The sequence below is a fragment of the Podarcis liolepis genome, assembly GCF_965112155.1.
Source record: "Podarcis liolepis genome assembly, chromosome: 5".
Lineage (NCBI taxonomy): Eukaryota > Metazoa > Chordata > Lepidosauria > Squamata > Lacertidae > Podarcis > Podarcis liolepis.
Window position 1 is genome coordinate 25,296,264 of NC_139556.1, and position 27,434 is coordinate 25,323,697.

The window sequence follows — 27,434 nt, forward strand, 5'->3', positions numbered from 1 at the left end:
GCTCTCACTTCCATACATCACTATTGGGAAAACCATAGCTTTTACTATACGGACCTTTGTTGGCAAGGTGATGTCTCTGCTTTTTAAGATGCATTAGGCTGGTTGAATTAGTCTCTCTCCCTCTACCCCGCCCCCAAAATGAAGAACAGGTAGGATAATTACTAAATGTCTCTGTCACAGAGGAACTGGTAGCTCAGGGATCCCTTCAAGAAGGAACTGATTTGAACAATGCACAAGCAAATTTAGAGCTCAGTTGTTGAGCTAATTCAATGAAGAATATTAGGTGCTGTACCCTTTAGCTATATGGGTGACTATGCTGCATTTCATATTCATTTTTTCTCTCATATCTATCTATCTATCTATCTATCTATCTATCTATCTATCTATCTATCTACACACACACACACACACACTTTGATTGTATAAAAATGAATAAAAAATAAACATAAAGCAATGAGAGATCAGGGACTGCTGTAATTGGCAGCACAGTTACTTGGAAGAAAGTCCTATTAAAATTAATATGACTTGCTTCTGAATAAATATAGTTAAGACTGGGTTGTGAATGCAATCTGTTCATTTAATCCAGTTTAATGCTACCCTTTCAAATGGTTGGGGCATAGTTCCTCAATTAAACAGTGCCTCTGTGGCTGCTCCCATTTCACAAAGGTCCCATCTAAAACCTCTGCCCACAAGCTATGGGCACTTTGTGTGGTTCTAAACCAGACCTTCATTGGTTGCCAGGACAACTAAGTAAGAGATGTGGGGATAGAAAAAAATATGCCTCCTCTAAAATCAGATGCCTGAAGCTGGACTATGTCAAATCTTCTGATATATTTCTCTCGCTGTATCAAAACATTTTAATGGTTTCCCACCACATTCTTCTGATACTTTTCCCTGAGCTGTAACAAGCACATTCACTTTCAAAATTCACTTTCAGTCAATTCAGGAATGTTTTGGACATACTGCAAAATCCCTCCAGCCTCGTAGAAACACTTTTGCTTTCTTGTGGTGTGGAGGGGAAGGAACTGCTAGTTTTGCTTTGAGTTCTGCTTTAGACATCTGCGTGATGTTACACATTTACCTTTACTCGGTGCTATTTTTCTAGAAAAAGAGGTGCCAGAACTCACCACAAACACATCCCTTGTTCTCTTATAATGGCAATGCCCCCCACCTAAGAGGTGCCAGAACTGAGTTCCGGTGAGTTCTGAATGAAAAAAGGCCCTGCCTTCACTTTTTAAAAACCATTTGGGGTTTTTTTAACCCTTATATAAAAAAACAACAACCTGTAGACTAGCAAAACAAATTGTGACTGACATTGATTTGCAAAGGAGTGATGCACACCAAAATGCTAAATTATCAGAATTTGAGAAGTCAAACACCAGTCTGTTGCTAACCCTTGAAATACACATTTGGTTTCAGACTTGGAATCAGGGAACCTGGGTCATCACCAAACAGCTATAAATGACGAAGTGGGGAGCTTGAGCTGCAGTGAAAAAGTGATGGATGGGTGGGGGTATTTAATTGTTTTCCAAACCCTCTCCCCCCCCCCCCGATCCCATTCTGCCTGCCTGGGATCTGGAGACATGTTTGCAGCAGCATGTGGTAAAGACCCAATTCTGCTCCCAAATATATAGTTCTGAATATTAATTTGAGATTAACATCATGACAGATGCACCTGTCAGTCTTTTGTGAATGATAAAGGGGGAGCGTATTTCCCTACACTAAGGAAATTATTTGTTAGCAGTGTGTTCACAAATAGGTTCTGAGTATGAAATAGATTGTGATAGAAAAGAAGACAATCTACAAACTCCTTCCCTCCACCACACAGATGTAAATCTGTTTATTCTTTGTCATGATAAAAAGGAATTTTCATAACAACTGCACATTTGATCGGGATGCTCAAACATTCAGCTGCATTAATATTTATGACTGCCTCCCCCCTTTCTCTTCTATATCTCCTAATCTTAGCCCTATATTGAAATGAAATTTTCTTTTAAAAAAGGGAAAGAGGAAAAATAAATGTGCTCTTTTGATAAGGAACATGGCTGACCTTGATTGTTAGGGTTTTTGCTTAAGGTTGTTTGGTAACAAAGGTGCATCCTACATGCACTTACTGGAAAACTGCTTTATATTGGGTGCAGGATCTGTATTTATGAATAACTGTGACACAGAGAAACAAGTGAGATTGTGATGATTTAATGCTCCCATGTAACACACGTAAACAGCAGCTATTACTTGTAAAGGGGGGGGCACATTTCTATTCAGGCTAGTAACAGTACAAGCTTGGCAGGAGTCACAATTCAGAAGTTCAAGAACAATGGAAGAAGTTCAGAACTGAATGGAAGCAATGAAGGTGTCCCAACAAGGTCCTACATCCCACCTGCCAAGCTGTTAAGATGAAGAATGGTACACTAACTTCCACTAGACTTCCTCACTTTGCAGCAAAGTTGGGATTGCAAGCATGCACTCCCATCAGGGTGGGTGGGTCTGTCAGGAGTTCAGCCTACACTCGAGTAGGACTCTGGCTGAGACACATGCTCGACTGGCATGTTCCCTCCCTCCTGGTCGATCATTCGGGAGCTTCATAAGCTTTCTTCAGCCTGAACATCACAGCGACCGATGCCAACCGACACCGGCACACTTAGGGATCTGCAGAGTTTGCGCAGTTGCGTAACAGACCTCAGCAACTCAGCATTTGGGCTAATCTACTTTATTTACATATAAACACACACGGAGCACTGCAACATGGCTCCCCCCCCCCCAGCATCAGACAGCAAAGAGAAAAAGAACAAAGGACAATAGTCCCACTTCACGAAAGACAGTAACACAAACATCCTGTCTTCGTCACTTCCCACTCTGTGGAGTCAAAACCTATACCGTCATGTGATAGACAACAATCCCATGACTGCAATCATAGATCAGCAATTCTAACAGGGTCTGCTCCCATCTGGGAAGGTGGTGCCTGTTTCTAGGCAACAAGACTTCACCTTCCTGTTGGGACTCTTGTTCAGTCATTGGCACCTACTGTGCTACCTCCCACCTCAATTGCTCATAACCCCTCTAACCTCCACTGAGGCGGGGGAAAGAGCCAGCATCCCTGCTCCCCATTCTGAAGCAGCTGAAGTTGGGAAAGAAAAGGAGATCCCCTCACCTTTCATCCAGATTCCCACCAGTACCCCCCTCCTGGTTTCTTCCTTCTCCCATTTCAAGACCTGCCAATACAAGCTTCCTCCTGGCAGCAGTGTGGGGGCTCATGACATTAACTGAGTTGTTAGCACTAGACACTTACATAGAATCTGAACATAGAATAAATGTGCCTTCCCTGGGCTCAGTTTATAAGTGTCCATACTCACAAACATACGGGGGGGGGGGTTCTAGATCTCTTCCTAACTAAAGGTGCTACCCCTCCCTCCCAAATAATCCAACAACATAGAAATGGTGCAAATCTTATCCCTTTGGTTTTTCCTTTACAGTTTTTAGTTGCTTTGACTCAGAACGAACCTTGAAATTGGGTTTAGGGAAAATCTGTTAAGTATCTAGGTGTGTGTGTGTGTATGCAGACCCTCCATGTGGAATTTCATTAGCCTATTTTTCTTCTTCAAAAAAACACCCCTTTTGTCTTCCGTCTATGTTACCTGATTCACCTCAATAGAAGCCCTAAAAATGCAGAAATCTACTGATAAGCTGGGTCCCTAACAAAATTTGGTGGGTGTGGGGTTATTCACTTATTACATCCAATGTGGCGAAATGGGGCAGGGTAGAACACGGAGCCTACTAGTGTTGTTATCTGATGTGTGAATAGGTCTATGAAACTATCTAAAGGCATTCAGTGAAGAGTCACCACAGCATTTGGCTGTGTAACGCTGGGAATATAATCATATACCTTTAGGAGCTGAGGTTTTGTTTGGCAGAGAAGGAAAGCAAACAGGAATTTGATTCACATTCGGTGAAATTCTAGAACCATGCAACAATGTTGCTGATGAATTTTTAGAAGGTGCATCTCTCAGTAACAAAGCAACCTGCTTCTTGGAAAGCAGGGCGGCCAAGAGCCAAGGTCTGCAAAACATCCATGGGGAATCATGCTGCTATTCACTCATTTGTTTCCCCAGATGTTCTGCCTGGTCAGAGACATCCACATTTGCTTCAAATGTTGTTTTAGATTACATCCAGTGATTGACAACCTAGAGATGCGCTGATTCTGCTCCTGAAAAATGTCTGAAGGCTTGATTAAACCCTTTCCTTAAAATTCCTCAGATTCTTTACCCAGGTTTGCTTCACATTTCACTGTAACTGACATGCTGATGGCAATTCTACATCTGTCTGTGAGATTAAAGTTTTCTTTTAGGAATTCTTAAAAGTGTGGATGCTATGACAGCTCTTTCTCATCTGCTTCGTACTATAGTAGCTTAGATGGGGATGCTTTTCAGTCATGGCGATAGTCAGGACTTTTTTTCAACCGGTACTGAGTCCCGCCACCTATTTGGTGAGTTCTGGCACTTCTTTGTTGCGTTCTGGCAGCTGTTTAGTGGCACAGTGTCTGGAGGTGTTCACCGGAGGTTGCAGGCAGCATCATGGCTTTGCATTGGAGGCTGTGGCACGGCCCAGGCGGAGGGTGATGTTGCAAGTTGGCAATGTATATACCTTTGCTGTGGTGATGCTCCCTCCTAAGAAAAGCTCGACTTTTGGAGGATGCTTTCCCCTAAAAGAACAACTTTGGTTGGTCAACAAATTCCTGCACCTCTTTCTCTCTCTATATATATAAAAGCCCTGGTGATATTCATTCAAGGGCTGGGAGATAAATTCAGCTCACATTTGAAAACAAATCTGACAAATTCACACTTTCTGAAATGATTTGAGAGCTGCCCAAATTCACAGCTATCTGAATACTGCGATGCCGGTCTCCAATTGGTGTCTACAAAAATGTGTGTATTATGGGGAAATGTGCTTAAAATGAATATATTAGCAGAAAATAGAATGCTGCATATAAAAGCAAGTTTATTAGCAGAAATTTGCACAAAAAAATCTTAAAATGTGGAGAACTGGAGCAAGGGGTTCATATTAAAGGCCCATAGTGCCGGTGCAGTTGCCTGTGGGGCCCTGGACTTCTCAACATTGACAATGCATGTTGAAAATTGCATTTAATAATTTTGAATCGGTCAAAAGCTCCCTGGTGAGTCCTGAGAACATTTTGAGGTTGAAAAATTCATATGCCAAATTATAGACATTGTCACTGTTACTGATTACATTGTCAGCATTACTAATCAATAATAGCTGATTTTATTAAGCTGTTCACATATTATACCTATTACATTACAAATCTCTCTCCCTCCATCCCTCTCCCTCTTCCTTTTAATTGGAATTGCTGAGGAGATTGTTTTCAGCTTTTGATTTGACATTCACACACCACCTGGTGACCGAGTCAAGGACTGCATTCTTTAAACAAAACTGGAGACATGCAGGTCAACGAGACATTTTCCCTGTGTCTCAAAACCTTTTTTTTTTCCTCCTTCCAACACAAAGCCATGATCCAGCCAGAGTTAAACCCATTTAAGTCTCATTGATTACTATGGGAGAGTTAATTATGCAGTTAAATCTCCCGCAGAAACCTGTGGGACTTAAAAACTGCTTACTTCGGCCTGGATTGTGTCCCTAATTGTTGTCAGTAACACAAACAATTAAATTTAGTACACAGCAGCCAAATATAATGGCCAAAAAAAGGGGTCATAATTGGCTGTGTCAGCATTACCTGCAGCCTGAACAGAGAAGGGGGAGTCTGAGCATTCACATTTTAGTGAACCAGGACTCCTGGAAATAGGAAAGGGGGGATATTGTTTACTCTGCATTTTGATACAAGCTTGGCTGACTTACCTTACCTGGACCCATGCACAGATTAGAACATAGACAAAGTTGCAGATTCAATTCTCGTATAGGACAGCTGCATATTCCTGCATTGCAGGGGATTGGACTAGAGGACCCTCAAGGTCCCACCCAAGTCTAGAATTCTATGATTCTACATTTCTAAGCTTGCCTGGTCAGAAGTTGTGCAGGCTTTCCCTGCAATAATCACAAGAAAAATAAGAGATCTCGAAATTATCTCTTTGCATTTAAGAATGGCTTGTCTGAAATCAGACTCAATGATGCATAAAAAGCCCTTTAAAGCCCTTCACGGCCTAGGACCCTCGTACCTACGGGACCGCCTCTCCCAGTATGCCCCATGAAGGACCTTAAGGTCCATAGATAGCAACACCCTAGAGGTCCCAGGCCCTAAGGAAGTTAGATTAGCCTCAACCAGAGCCAGGGCTTTTTCAACACTGGTGGAATGCTCTGCCTCATGAGACCAGGGCCCTGCAGGATCTGATTTCTTTCCGCAGGGCCTGTAAGATAGAGTTGTTCCACCTGGCCTTTGGCTTGGAGTCAATTTGATTCCCTCCCCCTCTTTCGTTTTTCCTTTCTCCTCCTGTGATGAGGCTGCATTTTAATGTTTCAATGTTTCAATGTTGTATTTTAATCTTGTTTTTAAGTTGTATTCATTCAACTTGTTTTTATTATTGCTTGTTAGCCGCCCTGGCTGGGGAGGGCGGGGAATATATAAAATTTATTATTATTATTAAAAATACATTGTAGCAATCAAAACAATCTACAAAAGTTCCATTGACTTCTTTTGCATTACTCTGGAGTAACTGATTTGCAGCATGCAGCCTGTGATTAAAGGAATTGTGAATCAGGTCATATACGATTATGCTAAGCATGCTTCACTTAATTTTATCAAGTACAAAATTGCATCGGGTTGAAAATACTAATTCCGAGCCCTTGATTGCCTTTGACCATTATATTTACGTTGAAGATTACATCTATTATAACTTTTGCATTGTAAGCGGGAGGTGGAGATTCAGAGGGATATGAAAACCCCAAGCTACAATGATTTGCTCAGCTTATATAAATATCAATCTTACGGTTCTCATCCCTTGACCACCCTTTTTGAAACTATCAAACTACGCATGAATAGTGAGCGTTAAGTTACAGCAAGACAAATAGCTGAAGGCTATTGAACAATGCAGAGAATGGTATATGAAGAATGTGTGTTTTTCATACATTATTTATTTGGCATCATTGCTTTATTACAAGGATTCCTATTTGGATAGTTTGTGGTTGTTTGAACAATGCACGGTGCAAGCAAAACAGCTCTTGGGGTTGCTTTGGAAAACCCGCTTGGTGAAACATCACCCCAGTGGTCCAACTATGAGGGCGAGTTAGTTCTTAAAAACCTAAGAAGAGCCTGCTGGATCAGGCCAGTGGCCCGTCTAGTCCAGCATCTGGTTCCTACCATGGCTAACCAGATGCCTCTTGGAAACCAGCAAGCAGGACATAGCTGTCAACATTTAAGGGAAATTCCCTTATTCTGAATAGGATTCCTTGCAAGAAAAGGGAAAAGTTGACAGCTATGAAGCAGGACCTGAACACAAACGCACTCTCCCCTCAGTAGTTTCCAGCAACTGACATTCGGAAGCATTATTGCTTCTGAAAACAAGAACATAGCTGTGATGGCTAGTAGCTATCAATAGCCTTAGCCTCCATGAGTTTCTCCAGTCCAAGATGGTGGCCATCACTGCCTCTTGTGGGAGTGGAGTTCCATAGCTGAACTGTGTGCTTTGTGAAGAAGTGCTGTGCTTTCTTTCTTCTGTCCTGAACCTTGCAACAAGATTCAGGCGACAGATCTTGAGGCAAAGCTAGGGGTGAATAATGGTCGGTTATTCACTTGGTTAGTTCTATCATCAGGAGGAGGGTGCCGTTTTAGGTGTGAAACAATGGAATATCTTGGGTTCAAGGGCCAAATGCAACTCCGCGGGACTCTTGGAATATGCCCCTCCCCAGCCACACCCACCACTAGCCATGAACTGGACACTCCTGGAAGGTTTTTGCCTGGCTAGGTTGTGCACTTGAACTCTGTTCTTACCTGGGTGGAGGTATGTGTAGAAACTATCCTATTGTATGAAGGTGATATTTATTACTTATCTCATTTTTACCTCTGGCCTTACCCACCACAGCCTGGCATGTGACTCATGAATGGACTGCAACCCACAGGCTGAAAAAGTTCCCCACCCTGGTCTTAGGCCATTTCTCAAGCATCCAATATACCTCAAGGACGTGGGTGGCACTGTGGGTTAAACCACAGAGCCTAGGGCTTGCCGATCAGAAGGTCAGTGGTTCGAATCCCCGCGATGGGGTGAGCTCCCGTTGATCGGTCCCTGCTCCTGACAACCTAGCAATTCGAAAGCACGTCAAAGTGCAAGTAGATAAATAGGTGCTGCTCTGGCGGGAAGGTAAACGGTGTTTCCATGCGCTGCTCTGGTTCACCAGAAGCGGCTTAGTCATGCTGGCCACATGACCCGGAAGCTGTATGATGGCTCCCTCGGCCAATAGAGATGATCACCGCAACCCCAGAGTCATCCGCGACTGGGCCTAATGGTCAGGGGTCCCTTTAGCTTTTTTATTGTACCTCAGGGACTTGACTGCGGCCCATGCAGGAGTGTGTCATGTGACTTGTGTTACACCTATAGACTTATGGCACCTATAAGCTGCAACAGTTTGCAGAAGCCACACCAGGTGGTGGAGGCGAGGGGGTCACCACTGAAGGGTGTCCTTTTAATCAGAATGGTATTGATTACAGGTTTTATTTTTCAGTTTCCTGTTTCCTGGGTCATGCTATCAATTACTAGACATTCAAGGCACATAGGGGGGAATTCAATGTAGTGCTATGGCAGTCATTCTATTAGCGTAAGCATTTCAGCTTGCCAGACAGAAAGATCCCCTCTCCTCCCCCTATATGCTATTCTGGGGTTTCTCCTGGCCCCCTGGAGCTAATATTGAGGAGGAGGAGATGTGCAGAGGCAAGAAATGGGGCTAAGGCACATGGCACTAGCAGAAGTCCTTGCATGGGTTTCCTTTAATGGGACTCGTAGTTGAATTTGGACAATAGCCATTCTTGGGTTATTAAATATCCTTGAAGTGACGGAGATTTATGCACTAGGAAAGACAAGGAATACAGCCAGGTTGTTGTTGCTGTTGCTGCCTCATGATGTCATGCCTGAGACAAAGAAAATCATGTGACCAGTAGCTTGTCTCTAGGATGGTGAGTTCCATGCAAGCCAGTAATGAAGAGTCAACACACAAGCCTTTGGGGTTATGAGAACTGGAAGTCCGGGTATCAACACTTAAGATATGGTAGTTACCTCTGCTCAGGTAACTGCCTTGGCTCAGAGCCCAAGAGTACACTTCCCACTCATTGGCCATCAGAGCCTTCCCTTCTAACATGCCAACAGAGGCCTGGCTACATCACACACAGGTAGGCCCTCAAGGATCCCTGCTTCCTTTGAGCTTAATGGCTTTGAGAGTCTGGGAAAACCCTCCTTTTGCCCTTTAAGTCAGGGATAGGGAACCTACAGCCCTGCAGATATTGCTGGACTCGAACTTCCACTCGATCCAGCCAGCATGGCCAGTGGTCAGAGACGATGGGGGTTGTAGTTCCAACAATTCTGTTTTCCAACATCAACCATAGTAAAACAGGGCATATCCTCCTTTGTTCTGAGTTCAGCCACATCAGTTCCAGACTTGGGCATGCAAAGTATCCAAGAGGGCACATTTGTAGCCCTGTAAAACAACATACAACCCACCGGTGCTTTGTTTGGGAACAGAAAGATATTGTAATGTAGCAGAAGACCAAATGTTTTGCGTGCCAGATTGAATCCTGGCATCTCCAGTTAAAAAGATCGGGCGGTGGGAGATTGGAAAGACCTCTGCCTGACATCTTGGAGGCCAGAACAGACAGTACTGGGTAGTCAGATTAATAGCCTGACCTGGTATAAGGAAGCTCCCTTTCCAAATAGCTGATCAACATATTTGCATCTTATTTCACAGAGCCATGCACCTGAGCTGGCAGATTGCATGCAGCATGCATTGACATCAGTATACGACCACGTAGCTGCATTGTTGTGAATGTGTACAGGTCATCTGAGAACTCTTAATACTGAGTCTGGCTGGATGAATGACCATACTTTAAGGCTGCATGTCTAGAAACTCAGGTCAGAGGTGAATGACTACGAGCTTAAAGTGCAGGATTGGCCCATTCTTGTCCATGCTGAAGATTCCCCTCCCTGCAATCATTTACACAAGTAATTGATGCTAAGGTTGAATGTTTGCAGAATTAAAAGGGGCATCAGCCTGGTGAAAGTTAATTCATTTCTTGTTTCAGTCAAATATTTGGCAATCATTTCCTGTATTCACTCGGCCCTGGATTTATACAGCTTGTGTTGATTAAAGCGGCCTTAATATGCATGGAGTTTTGAAAGACTGCAGATTTAAAGTAGTGGTTGCCAAACTTTTCAGCATTTGTTCCCGTCTGTCAATAAGATCCTGTCGTTGTCTTCTTTCTGGCTCTGTTCCCTAATCTTGTATACACACACACAACACGTAGCACATCATTATTATTTGCTATACAGAATCGGTACGCAAGCTGTAACCATGAAATGGTTAAATATGCACAGAAAAGTAGAATCATAGAATCATAGAGTTGGAATAGACCACAAGGGCCATCGAGCCCAACCCCCTGCCAAACAGGAAATACCATCAGAGCACTCCTGACATATGGTTGTCAAGCCTCTGCTTAAAGACCTCCAAGGAAGGAGACTCCACCACACTCCTTGGCAGCAAATTCCACTGTCGAATATATGAATGTCGAAGTATGAATATACTAACCTTGCACTTCTAGTCCCTTGAACCACCACTCACTCAACATTTATTGATGGCAACATGGAAGTCCCAGCCAGCACGGCCAATGTTCAGAGATTATGGAAACTGTAGTCCAAAAACATCTGGAGGGCTACAGATCCTCACCATTCCTGCCTTAGATCAACCACAGGTTTTGTATAACCTTTGTGTTTTGACTGCTGGGCTTCAGACAAGGTGTCTTCATCTCTACCTGCCAGGATCCATTCTTTTCCCCATCGGGGCCCACTCAGGTTCCTGAATTTTGTCTTTCAAGAATGAACAACTCTCTGATGAGCTATAGGACCTTTTAAATCATGATTGTTATGATTTTCAGGTCTCTGGGTTCAGTGTTGTTGTTGTTTAGTCGTTTAGTCGTGTCCGACTCTTTTGACCCCATGGACCAGAGCATGCCAGGCACTCCTGTCTTCCATTGCCTCTCGCAGTTTGGTCGAACTCATGCTGGTAGCTTCGAGAACACTGTCCAACCATCTCATCCTCTGGCGTCCCCTTCTCCTTGTGCCCTCCATCTTTCCCAACATCAGGGTCTTTTCCAGGGAGTCTTCTCTTCTCATGAGGTGGCCAAAGTATTGGAGCCTCAGCGTCAGGATCTGTCCTTCCAGTGAGCACTCAGGGCTGATTTTCTTAAGAATGGATCGGTTTGATCTTCTTGCAGTCAGATCACTGCCTTGCTATGGTGAAGGGGCTTGAATAACTCAGAGAAGCTATGAACTATGCCGAGCAGGGCACCCAAGATGGACAGGTCATAGTGGAGAGTTTTGACCAAACGTGATCCACCTGCAAGCCATTCCAGTATCCCTGCCAAGAAAACTCCATGGACAAAGACAACTGGGTTCAGTAGGAACCCCAAACTACTAATTACAATGCATGCATTATTGCATCCTTATAATGGTTGAACGTCAGAAATTTTTTTTGCCTGACAGTCACTCTTGTCCATGGAAAACAGCCTCTAACGTAATGTATCTGACAGTTAACCACGATACCATTGTAAGGGATTCCGACAAGTTTGTTTTTGTTAACTTCAGCTTTCCTTTTAAGCCTGTTGTTTTTACAAGGTGGTACTGTAAATGAAATTTTAAAAATGGATTTAAATTTTTAAAAATGCAATATATCTATATAATTCCCCTCCAACCCTTGTCCCCACAAAAAAAAAAAAAAAAATATCCACTTGGGTGCAGTCTGTATTAGCTTTTTTTAGTGTTAGCTTTTAAATATTTCTGATACATAAAACCACTGATAGCACAGATAATAGAATGGAATAGCAAACCCTCCCAAAGCCTCTGTTAGAATTAAATTTATATGCCTGAGCTTTAGTCACAGCTGAAAAACTCATTATAAGCCAATAAAGTTCAAATATTATATCAGTAGCTCATAATTTAAAGTCAGTGGTTGATGTGCATGATAGTTGTGGTCAGTCTAATATTGAAGTGCCTAAACCATTTTTATTTTATTTTTTTGCAATATATTTTATTAGTCTCCAAGGAGAATATCGCCCACTATCTTTGCAGCATGCATGGTGGACCACAAGTAGCAGCCAATTATTGCTGAAACGCTGATGGGGTGCACATTCTCCCGTTGACCCATTTCAACTCAGAGAATATGCACCCCAAAGCAGACTTCTGCAAACATACTCCATTCTCTAGCCAGATGTGGAGAAATGCACACAAGATTCCTATGCACACAGTTGGAATTGTACAGCTGTAGCCTTCTTTTAAAACACAGAATCCCACTGCTCAGCTTTCTGGAGTTGGGGGCTGTTCTCCATTTGTTCCCAAACATCTGAGCACTTTTTCAAAGGGTCCACGAATGTGTAGACCCTGTTGCTCTGCAGTGCGCTATTTTGCATTAGCCTCATATGTAAAGCCACTGACCATTATCCTTTCTCTTCCCATTGCGGAGCTTCTGAGTCACTTATCCTGTCCTCCATTCTGAGGACATCACAGAAGATCAGGGTGCCCTGTTTGCATTTGTTTAAAGGTAAAGGGACCCCTGACCATTAGGTCCAGTCGCCGACGACTCTGGGGTTGCGGCACTCATCTCGCTTTATTGGCCGAGGGAGCCAGCGTACAGCTTCCGGGTCATGTGGCCAACATGACTAAGCCGCTTCTGGTGAACCAGAGCAGCACATGGAAACACTGTTTACCTTCCCGCTGGAGTGGTACCTATTTATCTACTTGCACTTTGACGTGCTTTTGAACAGCTAGGTGGGCAGCAGCAGGGACTGAGCAACGGGAGCTCACCCCGTCGTGGGGATTCGAACAGCCGACCTTCCAATCAGCAAGCCGTAGGCTCTGTGGTTTAACCCACAGTGCCCCCTGCGTCACTGCATTTCTTTAGGTGCCCTTTTAATCATTTCCAAAACCAGCAGAGGTTGGTCAGAGGCGGAGCTAGCTGCTCTGGCACCCAGAGTGGCACACATGCTGTGCACCCAGGGGTGGGGCCATGCGGGTGGGGCGAGTGTCCATGGGGGGCATCGTGGCAAGCATTCCAGGGGGCGAGCCGCCCAGAGGGGTGGAGCGAGCCGCCCATGGCAGGCTGCTTCCTGGGCGGGAGGGGGAGAGGGAGCTGCACCACTTTGCCAGCAGCCATCCTCCCTTCCCTCTTCCTTTTGACAGCTTGGGGGAGGCTTCCCCCCCCCAGGAGGCAGCCCTGGAGCAGGGGAACAAAAGTTCATGGTTCATTGGAATTATATAAATTGCAAGCCTTCCCTGAGCTGTCAAAATGAAGGGGGAAGACCACATCGGCTGCAAGGACACTTCTGGCTCAGAAATGGAAGCAGCAGGAACTTCCAGCACTGGAAGACTGGCAGGTTAAAATGGTGGAGTACGTAGAGATGGCCAAGTTGACGGGGAAGATCCGGAATCAGTGTGACAAACTGTTTCAAAAGGACTGGAATAAATTTATATCTTACATGAAAGAAAATTGTAAACATTTGAAAATGTTTGTAGGTTTGAACTGAAATGTTTTGTAATGTAAATATAAGGAACTGAATTACTGATAATAAGGTGAAATATTATAATATGATAAAAGGTAAATAAGTGATTATAGAAAAGCGAAGAATATGGAAAGGTATGTGGAAGTCAGAAAGAGGGGGGGAAGGAGGTTGATGCTCTTATAGAGCAATGTATTAAGTTATAGAATTATGTAAAAAAATGTGAATATGATAAAAGTGAAAAATTTAATGAAAATTATTTTTAAAAAACTAAATGAAGGGGGAAGGGGTGGAGGCTGCCAGCAAGGCGGCACAGCTCCTCCCCTTTCCCCAACAGCCCGGGGTAGGCTTGGGAGTCGCAGGCAGGTGGCACGCCAAATATCACCCCCCCCCAGTGATGACACCCAGGGCACATCGCCCCCACCGCCCCCTTCCTCCGCCCCTCAGACTGGCCTGTTAGGGTGAATGGAGCACTGAGCTACCAGCACCCATCCAGACAGCTTCTCCTTGTCTCAGTGTTGAACTTGTAGAATTCAGCAGGGAGGAAGATAGGCACAAAAGTAGAAATAGTTTGCTCTGCCTGCCATTGGTTCTGCTTCTACCTAACATTGGTCTCCTGTGTCTCTTCCTCCTATCTCTTCCAATGGTCACCAGCCACTACTGCAAGCTAGCTGGGGATTTGGTTGCCACCAATAGTGATTGGTTGAACTTCTACTGATGTCACAATACAGCCAGTGAGAATGTTACTTTCCAAGGAGTGTTGAAGCTCCCCTGCATCTGAGGGCCTGGGTGTCCAAGGCAGCTACAGAGAAGGCATGAGCCTATGCTACTGATCAGCTGACTGACAGCAGGAAAGACCAGGGCTGTCACACCCCATGAATTGCAGTTGTATGAATTTGCACCCATGAAGCATTTTGACACGATTATCTTGTAGAACGTTTTCCACTCTCTTCTGAAATTTTCTTAATATGCCAAGGAATTAATAGATCACACAGTCATGGACAGAAATGTCCTTGTTGTTTTAATTCCTGACAAATGGAATTCTGCTTGTCTTAATTAGCTGAGTCATAATACAAAGTGTTTCTTTTTCTTTTTCTACATATCTTTTTCAAAGGCAAAATTAAAAATAAAAATTCACTTCTATTTTTGCTTTCAAACTGTTCATTATAAAGGGGCATATTCAACTAACTCAGAGTAGATGCATGGAAAATAATGGACCTAAGTGACTTACGGTTATTAATTACATTTTTTTTAAAAAAATCATTTTTGCATTTTCTATTTTACATAAACAAATGAATTAAATACATAAACATACAATCCCTTTTGACTTCCCTCCCCCCATTGTTGATCTTAATGTAATGATTTCCCCCTCTGCTTCTCTTTCATAACTCTATTTTTATAACTTCTTTGTCAAGCCATAGTTCAAATTTTTACTACAAGTTTTCTGTCAATCCTACCAATGTATGTAATTGTTTACAATAGCTTTTAAAATAAATTATAAACTTCCCCATTCTTTATTAAAGACCTCCTCTTCCTGGTTTCTAATTCTTACTGTAAGCTTTGCCATCTCGGCATACTTATGGCCATTAATTTCTGTGGATCTACTCTGAGTAAAAGTTAATTGAATAGAATCCAAAATCCTTACTTTCGGAACAGATTCCGTTCGACTTCCAAGGAATGACTGTATAAGGTCTTCACAAGACTTTGCAATCTAATACCGTGTCCAAGAATGGTAATTTAAAGCTTGTTAAGAATATTGCCCCCTCCACTTTGCTCATCGCAAACAGCTGAAAGTCTGGTAAACTTTGATAATAAATCTGATTTGCAATGGGGGTTTGAATACTTTTGATTGCAACTGTATATGCACAGCACATCATGCAGTGACTCAGTCCTGAATGGCAGGCCACTTGATGGCACAGGTGAATTTGAGCTGATTGATGCATGCAGCAAAACCATGCCTTATGGCTCTCGAGGGACACTGCCAACATCAGATCTTGGTGGGGAGACGTATCACATGCTGCTCTCAGTGCACTTCAGAATAAAGTTGAATCCTTTCCCATGAAAACTGGTACATTAGGGAGGAAGGCACTTGGTGGGCTGTAACTTTGATATACCATTTTCTGTATGCAGGGAAGGCTGTTATTTCTGTGTGGGCAAGCATGTGTGAAAGAGGCTAAGCCCTAGGCTGTAGCACTTGATAACTCTTGGGTTAGACAAAAAGGAATGAAACTGTATGGAAAGGGGAATTGTTGTTGTTGTTGTTGTTTAGTCGTCCTGTCATGTCTGACTCTTCATGACCCCATGAACCAGAGCACGCCAGGCACTCCTGTCTTCCACTGCCTCCCACAGTTTGGTCAAACTTATGTTAGTAGCTTTGAGAACACTGTCCAACCATCTCGTCCTCTGTCATCCCCTTCTCCTTGTGCCTGCCATCTTTCCCAACATCAGGGTCTTTTCCAGGGAGTCTTCTCATGAGGTGGCCAAAGTATTGGAGCCTCAGCTTCAGGATCTGTCCTTCCAGTGAGCACTCAGGGCTGATTTCCTTGAGAATGGATAGGTTTGATCTTCTTGCAGTCCATGGGACTCTCAAGAGTCTCCTCCAGCATCATAATTCAAAAGCATCAATTCTTCGACGACCAGCCTTCTTTATGGTCCAGCTCTCACTTCCATACATCACTACTGGGAAAACCATAGCTTTAACTATATGGACCTTTGTTGGCAAGGTGATGTCTCTGCTTTTTAAGATGCTGTCTAGGTTTGTCATTGCTTTTCTCCCAATAAGCAGGTGTCTTTTAATATTGTGGCTGCTGTCACCATCTGCACTGATCAGGGAGACCAAGAAAGTAAAATCTCTCACTGCCTCCATTTCTTCCCCTTCTATTTACCAGGAGGTGATGGGACCAGTGGCCATGATATTCGTTTTTTTGATGCTGAGCTTCAAACCATATTTTGCTCTCTCCTCTTTCACCCTCATAGGGTCCATCAATTAGGGACACTTGAGGAGGAAGGGATTCAGGGTCAACTACAATCCTGTGTTTTATTTGCATTGTGGGGAAAGTAAAATTTGGGTGTATGTGACAAGATAGCATTCCGGATCATTTTTCTTTTAGCTGTGGAAGCATCCCTTAAGGAGAAGGTGGTTTGTTTTCTTTAATTGTTAATGTCAAATAGTAGAATATCATGCACCTTGACTTGATAGCTTGCCAGATGCCATGCTATGCATTTATTAGAACCAGCTTCATCATCACAATGAGCAAGGCAGATGTCATGGTGGGTAGGCCCTCTGAATTCCCCAAACCATTTGCCATTGCTATTCGTTTTATGACAATATGTATCTGCGCAACCGATACAGTCAACCAGTCACTGAATCCATATTCTGCTTAATTAATTACTCAACTTAAATTGCTTAACCGCTTCTAGAGATAATTAAATTTGTGTATGTGTGTGTGTGTTTAAATTATGTGACACAGCATAATTTGCAGTTAGCATGTTCAGTCCCTGCAGAATATTTATTTGGATTATGCAAAATGTAGCCTTTTCTGCTCATTCCCTGATAAGACTCTGTGCTTGCATCAATTTCTTAAAAGTTTGGGTTTGACAGTTTAACTCTTCAAGATGTAATTCCTAAGGACCAGATGCTTTGCCAAAGGTCTCCTAATCACACCTCCGCACTTTTTCATTGTATATTTTGCTGGATCTCACCTATAGTTAGGTAAGATTTCAAAACATGCTCATTCTCTCGGCTGGTTTATTAGATGCACTCGGCTCATTGGAATGAGGAGGTGTACGGAAAGAAGAGTTTGCTTCTCTGGGTCACTGGCAATTTAAATGCTCTATATCAGCAATTGAAGAGATCTTTAAATGAGGAATTTGGATTCAGGTTGGGGGTGGGGAGATGTGAGTGGAAGAAAAGGGAGGTGTCTCGCAAAGGAGGGAAAGAGAACAAAATATATAAGAGCAAAGAAATATTGATCCTGCTGTGCAAACAGTGCCTGAGTCTTGAGGAAGCCAATGTACAATAGAAAGATTCAGTTTGAGGTGTATAGAAAATCTCTTCCACCCATTTGTTTGCACAGAGTAGAACACACAGTATAAGAGGAAAATTAATTTTTGAATGCTCATTTTTGAAAGCTCTGTGGAACATTGAAGACCTAGGAATGATAATCATTTCAAAGAAATTGAATCATATTTGTTTACTTATTCTTAATTGCCCCTTTCGGTCAAAAATAGGCTTCCTGGGCAGCTTAAAAAATCTCTTCACACATGCACACAAAGACAGACCCTGCCTTCAGGCTTACTTTCTAAAAAGACAAGATGTGAAAGGAAAATGGATTGGGAGGGAGGGAGAAGGAAACGGATGAACTCAGGTTCATGTTCTTAATCAGAAGATGTTCTGATAACTAGCTGATACGGGAAGGTTCAAGGAGAGGAGGCACTCACCACAAATGCTCCCTTCTCTTTCCTCCTCTGTTACAGCTTGATATAATATCTGCTGCAAGGTGATAGCTGACAGACACCTCTTTATTTTGGGTTACATTAATGTGTAGGTATCAAGGATATCCCCAATAATGAAGGTTCGGACCAATAGAGGAGGTTCCAGTTTATTTATTTATATTTTTAAAACAACAATTTTATACCACTTTCTAGCCCTCCAAAGTGTTTTATGTGTGAGAGCCAAGCCAAACACAAGCAAGTAAAAACAAACAAAAATAACAACCACTGGTTTTTCAAGTTTTGGTGTAATTTATGAGCATTTTGGCATCTGTACTGCAATATACCTTGGAGTCTGTGCTTAGGGATTTTGTGCAGATAGGGAACCATCTTCAAGCAGTTGGTTCAGTTGTTCTAATGCTGGAGAAGAGCAGGGAAGGTGGAAAGACCTAGTGATGAAACAGATGCTAAGTAAAGGGCACAAAAGCAGGGGAAGCAGAGGGTTATGAATGGATGGGGGGGGGAATCCACCACTAAGAGAGAAGGGAGGCTGTCACCAGCAAAAGAATACCCCTGACTATAAGAGGCAGTTGAAAGCTAGACTGAGGACTCGGCTACACTAGTAAAGAAACAGCAGTTTGAATGTGCTATAAACATGCAACACCAGATGGCGGCAGAGAGCAGGAAATTTCAAGACGCGATTTTCCGTAGAGATTTTTTTCTTTGTTATCTCATTTCTGACTTATTTATAGCATTGTTGTTTTTCCTGTGTCTAGATCCACCCTGGGCTAAGGACATGTGAGGGATTCAATTTCATACCCTCCAACTTCCTGGTGGTGAAAACCGGGATGTGCGTTCATTGGCCCTGCACTCTCACGCGATCCCACCCCCCCCATCAAATTTCCCCTTTGAGAGGGCAGATTTGTGTGTGGTGTAGTGGTTAAGAACGGTAGTCTTGCAATCTGGTGAACCGGGTTCGCGTCTCTGCTCCTCCACATGCAGCTGCTGGGTGACCTTGGGCTAGTCACACTTCTTTGAAGTCTCTCAACCCCACTCACCTCACAGAGTGTTTGTTGTGGGGGCGGAAGGGAAAGGAGAATGTTAGCCACTTTGAGACTCCTTAGGGTAGTGATAAAGCGGGATATCAAATCCAAACTCCTCCTCCTCCTCCAACACACGCCCATGCCCTACCCGATCCGGACCACTCTCTGCAGCCCATTTTCTCCTTCCCCTCTGCCACCTTTGCCGGCACCGCCTTTCCACTTCCTTCCTCCCCTTTCCCAGCTATCAAGGACACTACTTGCCTCCAGTCTTGTCTACCTCCTGAATTCCTCCACTCCTCGCCTCCCAGACACCCCTCTCTAGTGAATGCTCCCTGTCACCCACCCCTCTTCCTCCCTTACCAAGCTCCCATTCCCCCACTTGAACACTGCTTTCCAGTTGCCCTTACCCCTGGAAGAAGTTAGCCCGAGAGAGAGAGAGAGAGAGAGAGAGAGAGAGAGAGAGAGAGAGAGAATAAGTAACTACAGCTGAACTCAGTGGGTGATTCTAGTATGGTTGGATATATACTACAATTATTGATTGTAGTTCTGAACCTGAGTGGGTGAAAAATAATTATCTACCGCTGTTTTTGTAACATGCTCTTTCCTGTGTTCAAACAGGTTTATTTTGTAATTCTGTTGTTGGTAACACTTTAAAAGAATTAAACCTTTTTGAAGTATATAATTCAGCTGAAAAAACATATTGTGCACTATTCACTCAAAGTAAAACAATTCTAAGGGCACACATTGTGCCCCTAAAAATGTAATGTGTGAATGAGACAACCATGTGTTTGGAAATGCATGTATCGTATAGGTAACATGCTCCAAACAACAAGAGTTGTCTGCATCTCCCTGCCCAGTGTACGCTCAGTTGCAAATCCAATTTGTATGCAGATCGCCTTGCAGTTTATGAAATGGTTTTCAGTCCTATGGATTTAAATGGGAGACTTAAATGCATGCTCAAATCTTTCCTTTTGAAAAGAAGGGGTTTTTATTTTATTTTTTTAATCAACACAAATTGTTGTGAGGGGGAGGATGGTTTTCACTCTGTTGTAAAACAACAAAAACAATTACTCTGGAGCAGCACTGATTCCTGGGCACGAGAGTCTGAGTTGTCCTGCTGACCCTCATTGTCACCTAAAGATTCCCCATTCATTTCAGTGAGAGCAGCTGATCCAGTGGTCATTTTTTTTCACTCATTCAATTCTGCTCCCTCATTTGGAATTAATGGGGCCACAGTCAGATGCATGCCTGGATTTCTTGACCAGAGCAAGGGTTCCTCCCCCACGCCAATATTTGCCCATAACATCCATCCATACTTTTGAATCTATACATTTCCCCTTCAAGCCTTATGTTTAATTCCTGTCATATGTTAACAGGTAGCAATATAATCCAGCCAATTTGATACTCAGTTGGTATATTAAAAAAGCCTTTTGAAATTAAAATAAATCACTTAAAGAATTATTGATTCATTTCCACATACGGTGTTCCAGCTGCCTATTAATTGTCAACTGCTTGTCCTCACATGAGACAGAATGTTTTCTCATATTCTTGATTTCCATTTCATCCTTCTCTTCAAGTTAATTATGCAGCAGTGATGTTTACCAAGGCAATTGCTTCCCCTCCTTGCCTGCCACCCCCTGCTCCCCAAAAATAAACTACACAATTCCCATGAAAGTAATATCCTGTGCAGTGGAGCACATCAGAAACTATGGAAAGACTTTGGCTTTCATCCAACTCTATCAAACTGCAGGGGTTTCTTTTTGGTTTGGCTTTGTTCCTTTCTTTTCAGCGCTGTAAATCTTTCAGTGTTTTATGTTGTTTGTACACTTGGAATCTGGGGGAACAACGTGGAGGCTTAGGCAGGAGTGCTATATAGTCCAAAGCAAAAAAATAACCCCCAAACCACCCTGTACATTTTTAAAGGAATGGGGTTGTGGCCATGAAATGAGTGAATCCCAATGAGCCTTGTAAGTGATGAACATGACCGAGTATTAAAAATAGAGTCCAGCTTCCAACCTTTCACCCACCACCTCCCTCCTGCCCTATGGATGCTATTTATATAGCTTTCTGAAGAATTGGATAACAATCACATCAGATAAATGCCCTTGGTTTCCATAGTCATTTTCTTCAAGGTCCACAGCAGTCACCTGAAGGGAACCTCACGAGAAGTTGGCTCCTTTTCTCGAAAGTCCAAAGTCTTATATAAGGAACTAACAGCACAGTTGCATGCATGTCCCTTAGCAAGTGGGGGTATAGGATAACATCCCATGGATGGGATGATGTGTCACTTGAGATACAGGACTGCCACATCAAACAAGCCCCTCCATGTCCAGTCTATCCTATTTTCCTGTAATGTGTAGGATCACTTCCTGTCTGATGAGCCATATAACCAGATCATACGTTTCCCTGCCCTCCGGGGTACATAAACGCAAAATGTGGTGGCACCACTTCATGCCATAATCCTGATTACATGTTTTAGGGTCTCCTTGGGGGGAGAATTCTGTTTGGGCCAGTGCAGCAGGCCCACGTCTCTCATAACAGCATGCAGGTGGGGATCCTAAGTTGGGGATGGTTTCTCCAAGCCAAAATCAGCACACTTCCTGTTCGCCATATGAAGAACGTGTCATGCTGATTCACACACCCTTAAAATAATAATAATAAGTTCCCCTATTTCTAGATGTTGCTGTTTAATGTTGCCATAATTTTCAATTTTGCTGTCCACAGAGAGCGAAGAGGTTTACCAGCGACAAGTGCTGTCTATTTCCTGTATCGTCTTTGGCATAGTCATAGTGGGCATGATCTGTGCAGCGTTCTACTTCAAAACAAAGTAAGAGCCTTTGTCTAGCCTCTGTCCTGTCATCCTTATGCCTTTTTCAGTTCTTCTGTGTTTTTCCTCCATGGCATTATTTCTGAAGAGAGTAAGATACCAGAGACCCGATATACATTATTTCCTTGTCAGTTAACATGCTCCCCCTCCCCCCCAAAACCCCTGCATGTAAAAACGCCCCCGCCATCTCCATGACTGACACTCATAATGTCATTTATCAGAGTTTGCATACAGGAACACAGATGAATGGGAAGGGTTTGAAGAGGTTAATCTTCTTTGATCTTCTGGAAAGGCATGAAAATGCATCATTTTCCTACCAGCTTTTCATATATCACAAAAACTGGCTTTGGGTGAAACAATGCTGAACATCCTGGCGACAATTTTGTGATCCATAAAATAAATAAATTCATAGTATGGTAATGTCTGCATCTGGCTCGAGTGTATCTATTTTGATTCATGACAGATTTATCGGTTATATATCGGAAGATGCAGAGGGCCTGGTAGTTTATATGGCTCAAACTGCTCAATGACTCACAAGATTGGGCTGCTGGCAGTTAATAAATGAAGGTCCAAGCTTGCTTAGAAAGAAAGGAAGGGAGAATGGCCCTGTCTGCACCATGCTACACCTCTAAAGCAGTATTATACTGCTTCAAACATTCATGGTGTCGCTCAGAGAATCCTGGGAACTGTGGTTTGTCATGGGCACTGAGTTGTTATTCCCCTCACAACAGCTTCTTACATAGCATGAGGGTCTGCCATTAAAAGAGGAAAAGTCAAAAATTCCATTGAGCATGCTCAAGCCCACACTAAAATTACATTTGGAGCCAACCTAGATGATGTGATGTTCATTGCAGTAATCCATTTAATTTGCAGATTTTTTGAATGTAAAGAGGAGCCTCAGGACTGCAGTTTTGGGGAAGCCGTAGTTTGACTCTTACTTCCTTTCCCCGTTACAGTTCTGACGAAAATGAACACTTCACGTTGGCTATTTGCATTTCAAGAGACACCTCCATTGCCCGCAGTGTAGGCTTCCTCCAAAGGCAAATAGTCACTACGGAGAAGCAGTTTGTGCCAGGAACTTAGCAAGGAAAGGAAGAGTTATACTTCTCCTGCCCCCCACCCCAATGCTTCAGACTTCCTTATGAAAATTTTTAATGAAATTTTTATTGGTTTTTCAACATTTATAAAAACACATACATTACAATACGCAATACAAACAAACACATAAACACACAAGTATAATTTCAAATCTTTTCTTTTCATAAGCCTTACTTCACCGACTTCCCCATACCTCCCCTTTCTGCATCCCTATTTCCAAATTCATTTCAGCAAATCCTCCCCCTTACATTAATCTAATTTTCCCTTGTTCTTTTCTTTTACTTGATCTTTTACAGCTATAATCCCCCCTTTTTTTTCTTCAGACTTCCTTATGGCAGTAATTTACCTAACAAATAATATGCATGTTAAGTGCATTCATGCAATTGATGTCACTTCTACTTCAGTCAAGTCTATAACCTACTGAAATTTATTACTAGTAGCCACCAAAATCTGGTTTTGCCCTTGAGAAACATCACATTTAGGCCGCTGTCCTGGGAACTGGGCCTAGAAAATGGAGGAGGTGATTCAAAAAGTGATTTGAATGTCTCTTAGGCTGAGTGCCTTTTGTGTGATAAATGTTAGGCCCTTTGAAAAGGACAAGTCCTTCTTCCCTCGTGTCACCTCCTGTTCTTATCCTGTTTCTGTGAAGAGAGAGGAACATGTATGCCACTCAAAAGCTCTCTGGCGAACCATACTGCATCAAAAGTCAATGATGGACAATGGTTGGGGACTGTTTAGCAGTCAGAGAATGATGCAGCCCAGGTTAAGTTCCATTAATTTCAATGGGAGAAATTTCAGGACATGATTTTATTCCTCATTGAAATAAGTAGAATTTAAGTGCACTTGACTCTGGCAGTTTATGCCCACCAAAAAAAAAAAAGTAGAAACTGATAATATATGTCCCTATTAGACCTATGCCCATTGCAATAAAATGCTGTCTAGACAAGGCATTGATTACTTTTCTGTTATTTTATGATTAACCATTATGTTTTCATTTTATGTTCTGTGTTTTAGATAATTATTCTGAAGGAGGAAATTTGTGTTCTCGGATGTCACACTTACACATTGTACAACCTGTGCTTGGCATCCTTGGAATACTCAAATCCACAAATGCATTATTTAATTTCTTAATTTTTATTGAGTAGAACAGACCCCCCCCCCACCATTGAACTGGCTTCACTGACCAAATAAAATCAAAGCTTTCTCTGTAGCTCTCATTGTCCTTGCTATGGCACATAGTTCATCAGCTGCAAATTATGCAAGCAACAGTTTCATGGTTCTTAAACCAGGAAACCAGGAGTCAATGTGCATATATCACAACAATATAGGGTCTTGCCCTATCAGAATCTACCATAGCTCCCTATATGTATCTAGAATGTGAAGTGACTGAGTCATGAGTCTAAAATGTGAAAATTTCAGAAGTTTTTGAAATTTAGTATTGCTGAATTTTGCAGTTCTTGGATGATGGGTGGCTCTTAAGAACACAAGAAGAGCTCTGCTGAATCAGACCAAAGGCCCATCTGATCCCCTATCCTGTTCTCACAGTGGCCAGCAAGAGATATATGGGGAGTTCACTAGTAGGGCATGAGCAAAACAGCACTCTCCCCATTTGTGATTCCCAAAAACTGGCATTTAGAGTCTTTCTGCCTCCCAACTGTGGAGGTAATACACAGCCATTGTGCGTAGTAGCCATTGATAGCCTTGCCATCTCTGAATTTGTCTGAATTTTAAAGCCATTCAAGTTGATGGGCATCACTACAGCCCGTGGGAGCAAATTCCACCCTTTTATATGAGCTGTAAAGAAGTACCTTCTTTTGCCCATCCTGACTCTTTCGACATTCAGCTTTGTTAGAGGGTTCTAGTATTATGAGAGATGACGGCGAACTATCAGAGTATATCCGGGCATATTATTGGTATAGGGAATGCCCATAACTTAGTGAACATTGACATTAATGTGTGAATGCTGACAACCCCTAATGAGTATAATGAACATTTTGAAATAATCAGAAGGGACAAGAGCTCAGTGGTAGACCTTTGTGGGAACACTCAATCAAATTAAAAATATCTGCAATGGCAGATACATATTGCAATGGCTATATGTAGAAGTTGGGTTTTTGTAATTATCATAAGCTGGAGAAAGGGGTTTCTATTTGCAGACAGAAATGCAGAGGTATAAGAATGGATGCTGAAGGAGGAACATGTGTTGGTCCTCAGTGGCACATACATTGCATGTAGAAGGGGTGATGCTCAGCATACTTACAAAACTCAGGTACTAGGTGATGAGAAAGACCTCTGAGACCTTGGAGAGCAGCAAACTAGTCAGCACAGGCAAAACTAAGCTACATGGACAAACAGACCTAGCAGTTCCCTACACTTGTGAATACATCTCCCCACATTTTGGACAAGCATCCCTTCATGTTGACAATAGCATTTTGCCAGATGTCATCATTTGCTGGTTGTTGTTTGTTTATTTGTTTGTTCCCCCAAAACATTAACAACATTGGCCTGGGACTGCCCATTTTCACCTTTGAATGTTGGTATGAGCCACATTTCAAGCAGTCAGTGTGACAAATAAAAAAAAAGGTTGGGACCAACTGGCTCACTTTGGCTCAAGTTGTACATTGCAGCAGGCTCTGTGTGGTGGATTTTTGTGGCAAAAATCGGCCTGCACAAGCTTGCAAGTCTCAGGGAAAGAAGGGTGGGTGTAAAAAAGCGGTTTAACCCCTTTCCCTTTGGTCATTTTTCCATTTGAAAAACACTTTCCCCAAGCTAAGCTTTCATTCACAGATAGGGCATCCTCTGAGGAAAAAGGAATCAGGTGAAGCTGTTTTGAGGCGAGAAATACCTGAAGGTGAACTCCATCTACCCACTGTGGTGGTCGGGGAACAAAATACATTTATATATGAGTCGTCCGCAGCAGTCTCGAAATTGCTGTGGTATTCTCTCACCAGCTAAGCATCTGAAACTAGCTCACAACAACCAAAAAGGGCTACTGCTCAAAAGCATGTGCTCTGGATGCAGAAGGCTCCCAAGTTCCATCTGGCATCTTTAGGCAGGGCTGAGAATGTCTCATGTCCGAAAGCTTGGAGAACTGTGGGCAGTCATTGTATACAACGCTGACCTGGTTCAATATATGGCAGCTTCCTACGTTCCTCAGATATTCTGATTACTAGAACGGTCCGAAAATGGGTGGGGACATGATATGTATGGCCAAATTAGCTGAAGTGTTTTCAAATTGAATGGACAGTTCCCAGCCAGAACATCAGAACAGTTTCGTCTCACAATGATCCTTCTGACATCATAATAGGTCAAGCCACTCTGGCAGTTCACACCCTTGAATCAGCCACAGATGTGGCGGGTTTGAGTTTGTGTGTGTAGATAGATATACAGTGACAGCCAGCAATGTACTGATGCTTGCAGAAGTGAGAGATGTAATTAAAAAGCACATAAAAGAACAAAAAGCCACTTCTTTTTCTCTCTTTCCCTCCACCCTGCACCAAACTGTCTATGACAGTAGTGTCTCACATCAGATGTAACTGATCTGTAGGAAAGGCTATGTGAATGGAAAACAGGGACGTTGTATGTACACTTGATAACTATGAAAATCCTTTAATAAAAACAACTGTTTTTAAAAAGCACATAAAACATGCAATTCATATAATTCCCATGAACCATGAACGTTTGTTCCCCAATTCTTTTAAAATGGATGTTTGTAATAATGTTCCAAATAAGCATACTCCACAGTGGAATTTCACTTGCAGTGAAATTGTGTTAATTCTGTTACAAATTATAGATCAAGCTTCAGGGATGGTTGCAGATAGAGCCATACTTCTAGTGTTAATTGCAAAAAGGAAAGCTTATTTATTGCTAAGATGAGGCATATTCTTCTGAGAACATGTCCCCCCTACCAAAAAAGGGCACTTTGCACAATTTTCTCTGATTTTTCTCCATTTCCCCACACAATGCTCCAGAACAACCCTGGCTCCAGAGCACTGTGAAGGATGCAGAATGGTGGCCAGGCTGCCAGTAGGCTTATTGCTGCTGTAACCACTTGCAGCAGCAGTGAAAAAGAATCAAAGAAACAAACAAAAAGATTCCCCACCCCTGAGAACCTGTAGGAAAATTTCTCCCTTGCTGCTCTAGCATTTTGTTGAGGTACTTTCCCCAATTTCTCTGTCCACAAATGCATACAGCTCTACTGTTGGTAATAACAGATGTTCAGATGAATGGAAGTTCAGTGGTTAATGTGCATTAACAACTAGATATTGTTAATGTGCAGAACAACCACATATTGCATATTTCCTGGTCAATATACACAAGC

The 27,434-nt window shown here is 42.7% G+C and overlaps 1 protein-coding gene across 2 annotated transcripts in view; it reads left to right on the plus strand.

Moving 5' to 3' along the window:
- NRG3 (neuregulin 3) overlaps positions 1 to 27,434 on the plus strand; it is a 606,841-nt gene that overhangs the window by 549,689 nt on the left and 29,718 nt on the right. For both annotated transcript variants that reach the window (XM_083502598.1, XM_083502599.1), the window contains one exon: positions 21,913 to 22,015. In XM_083502598.1, the coding sequence (XP_083358724.1) occupies positions 21,913 to 22,015 (103 nt within the window). The remainder of the gene's footprint in view (positions 1 to 21,912; positions 22,016 to 27,434) is intronic.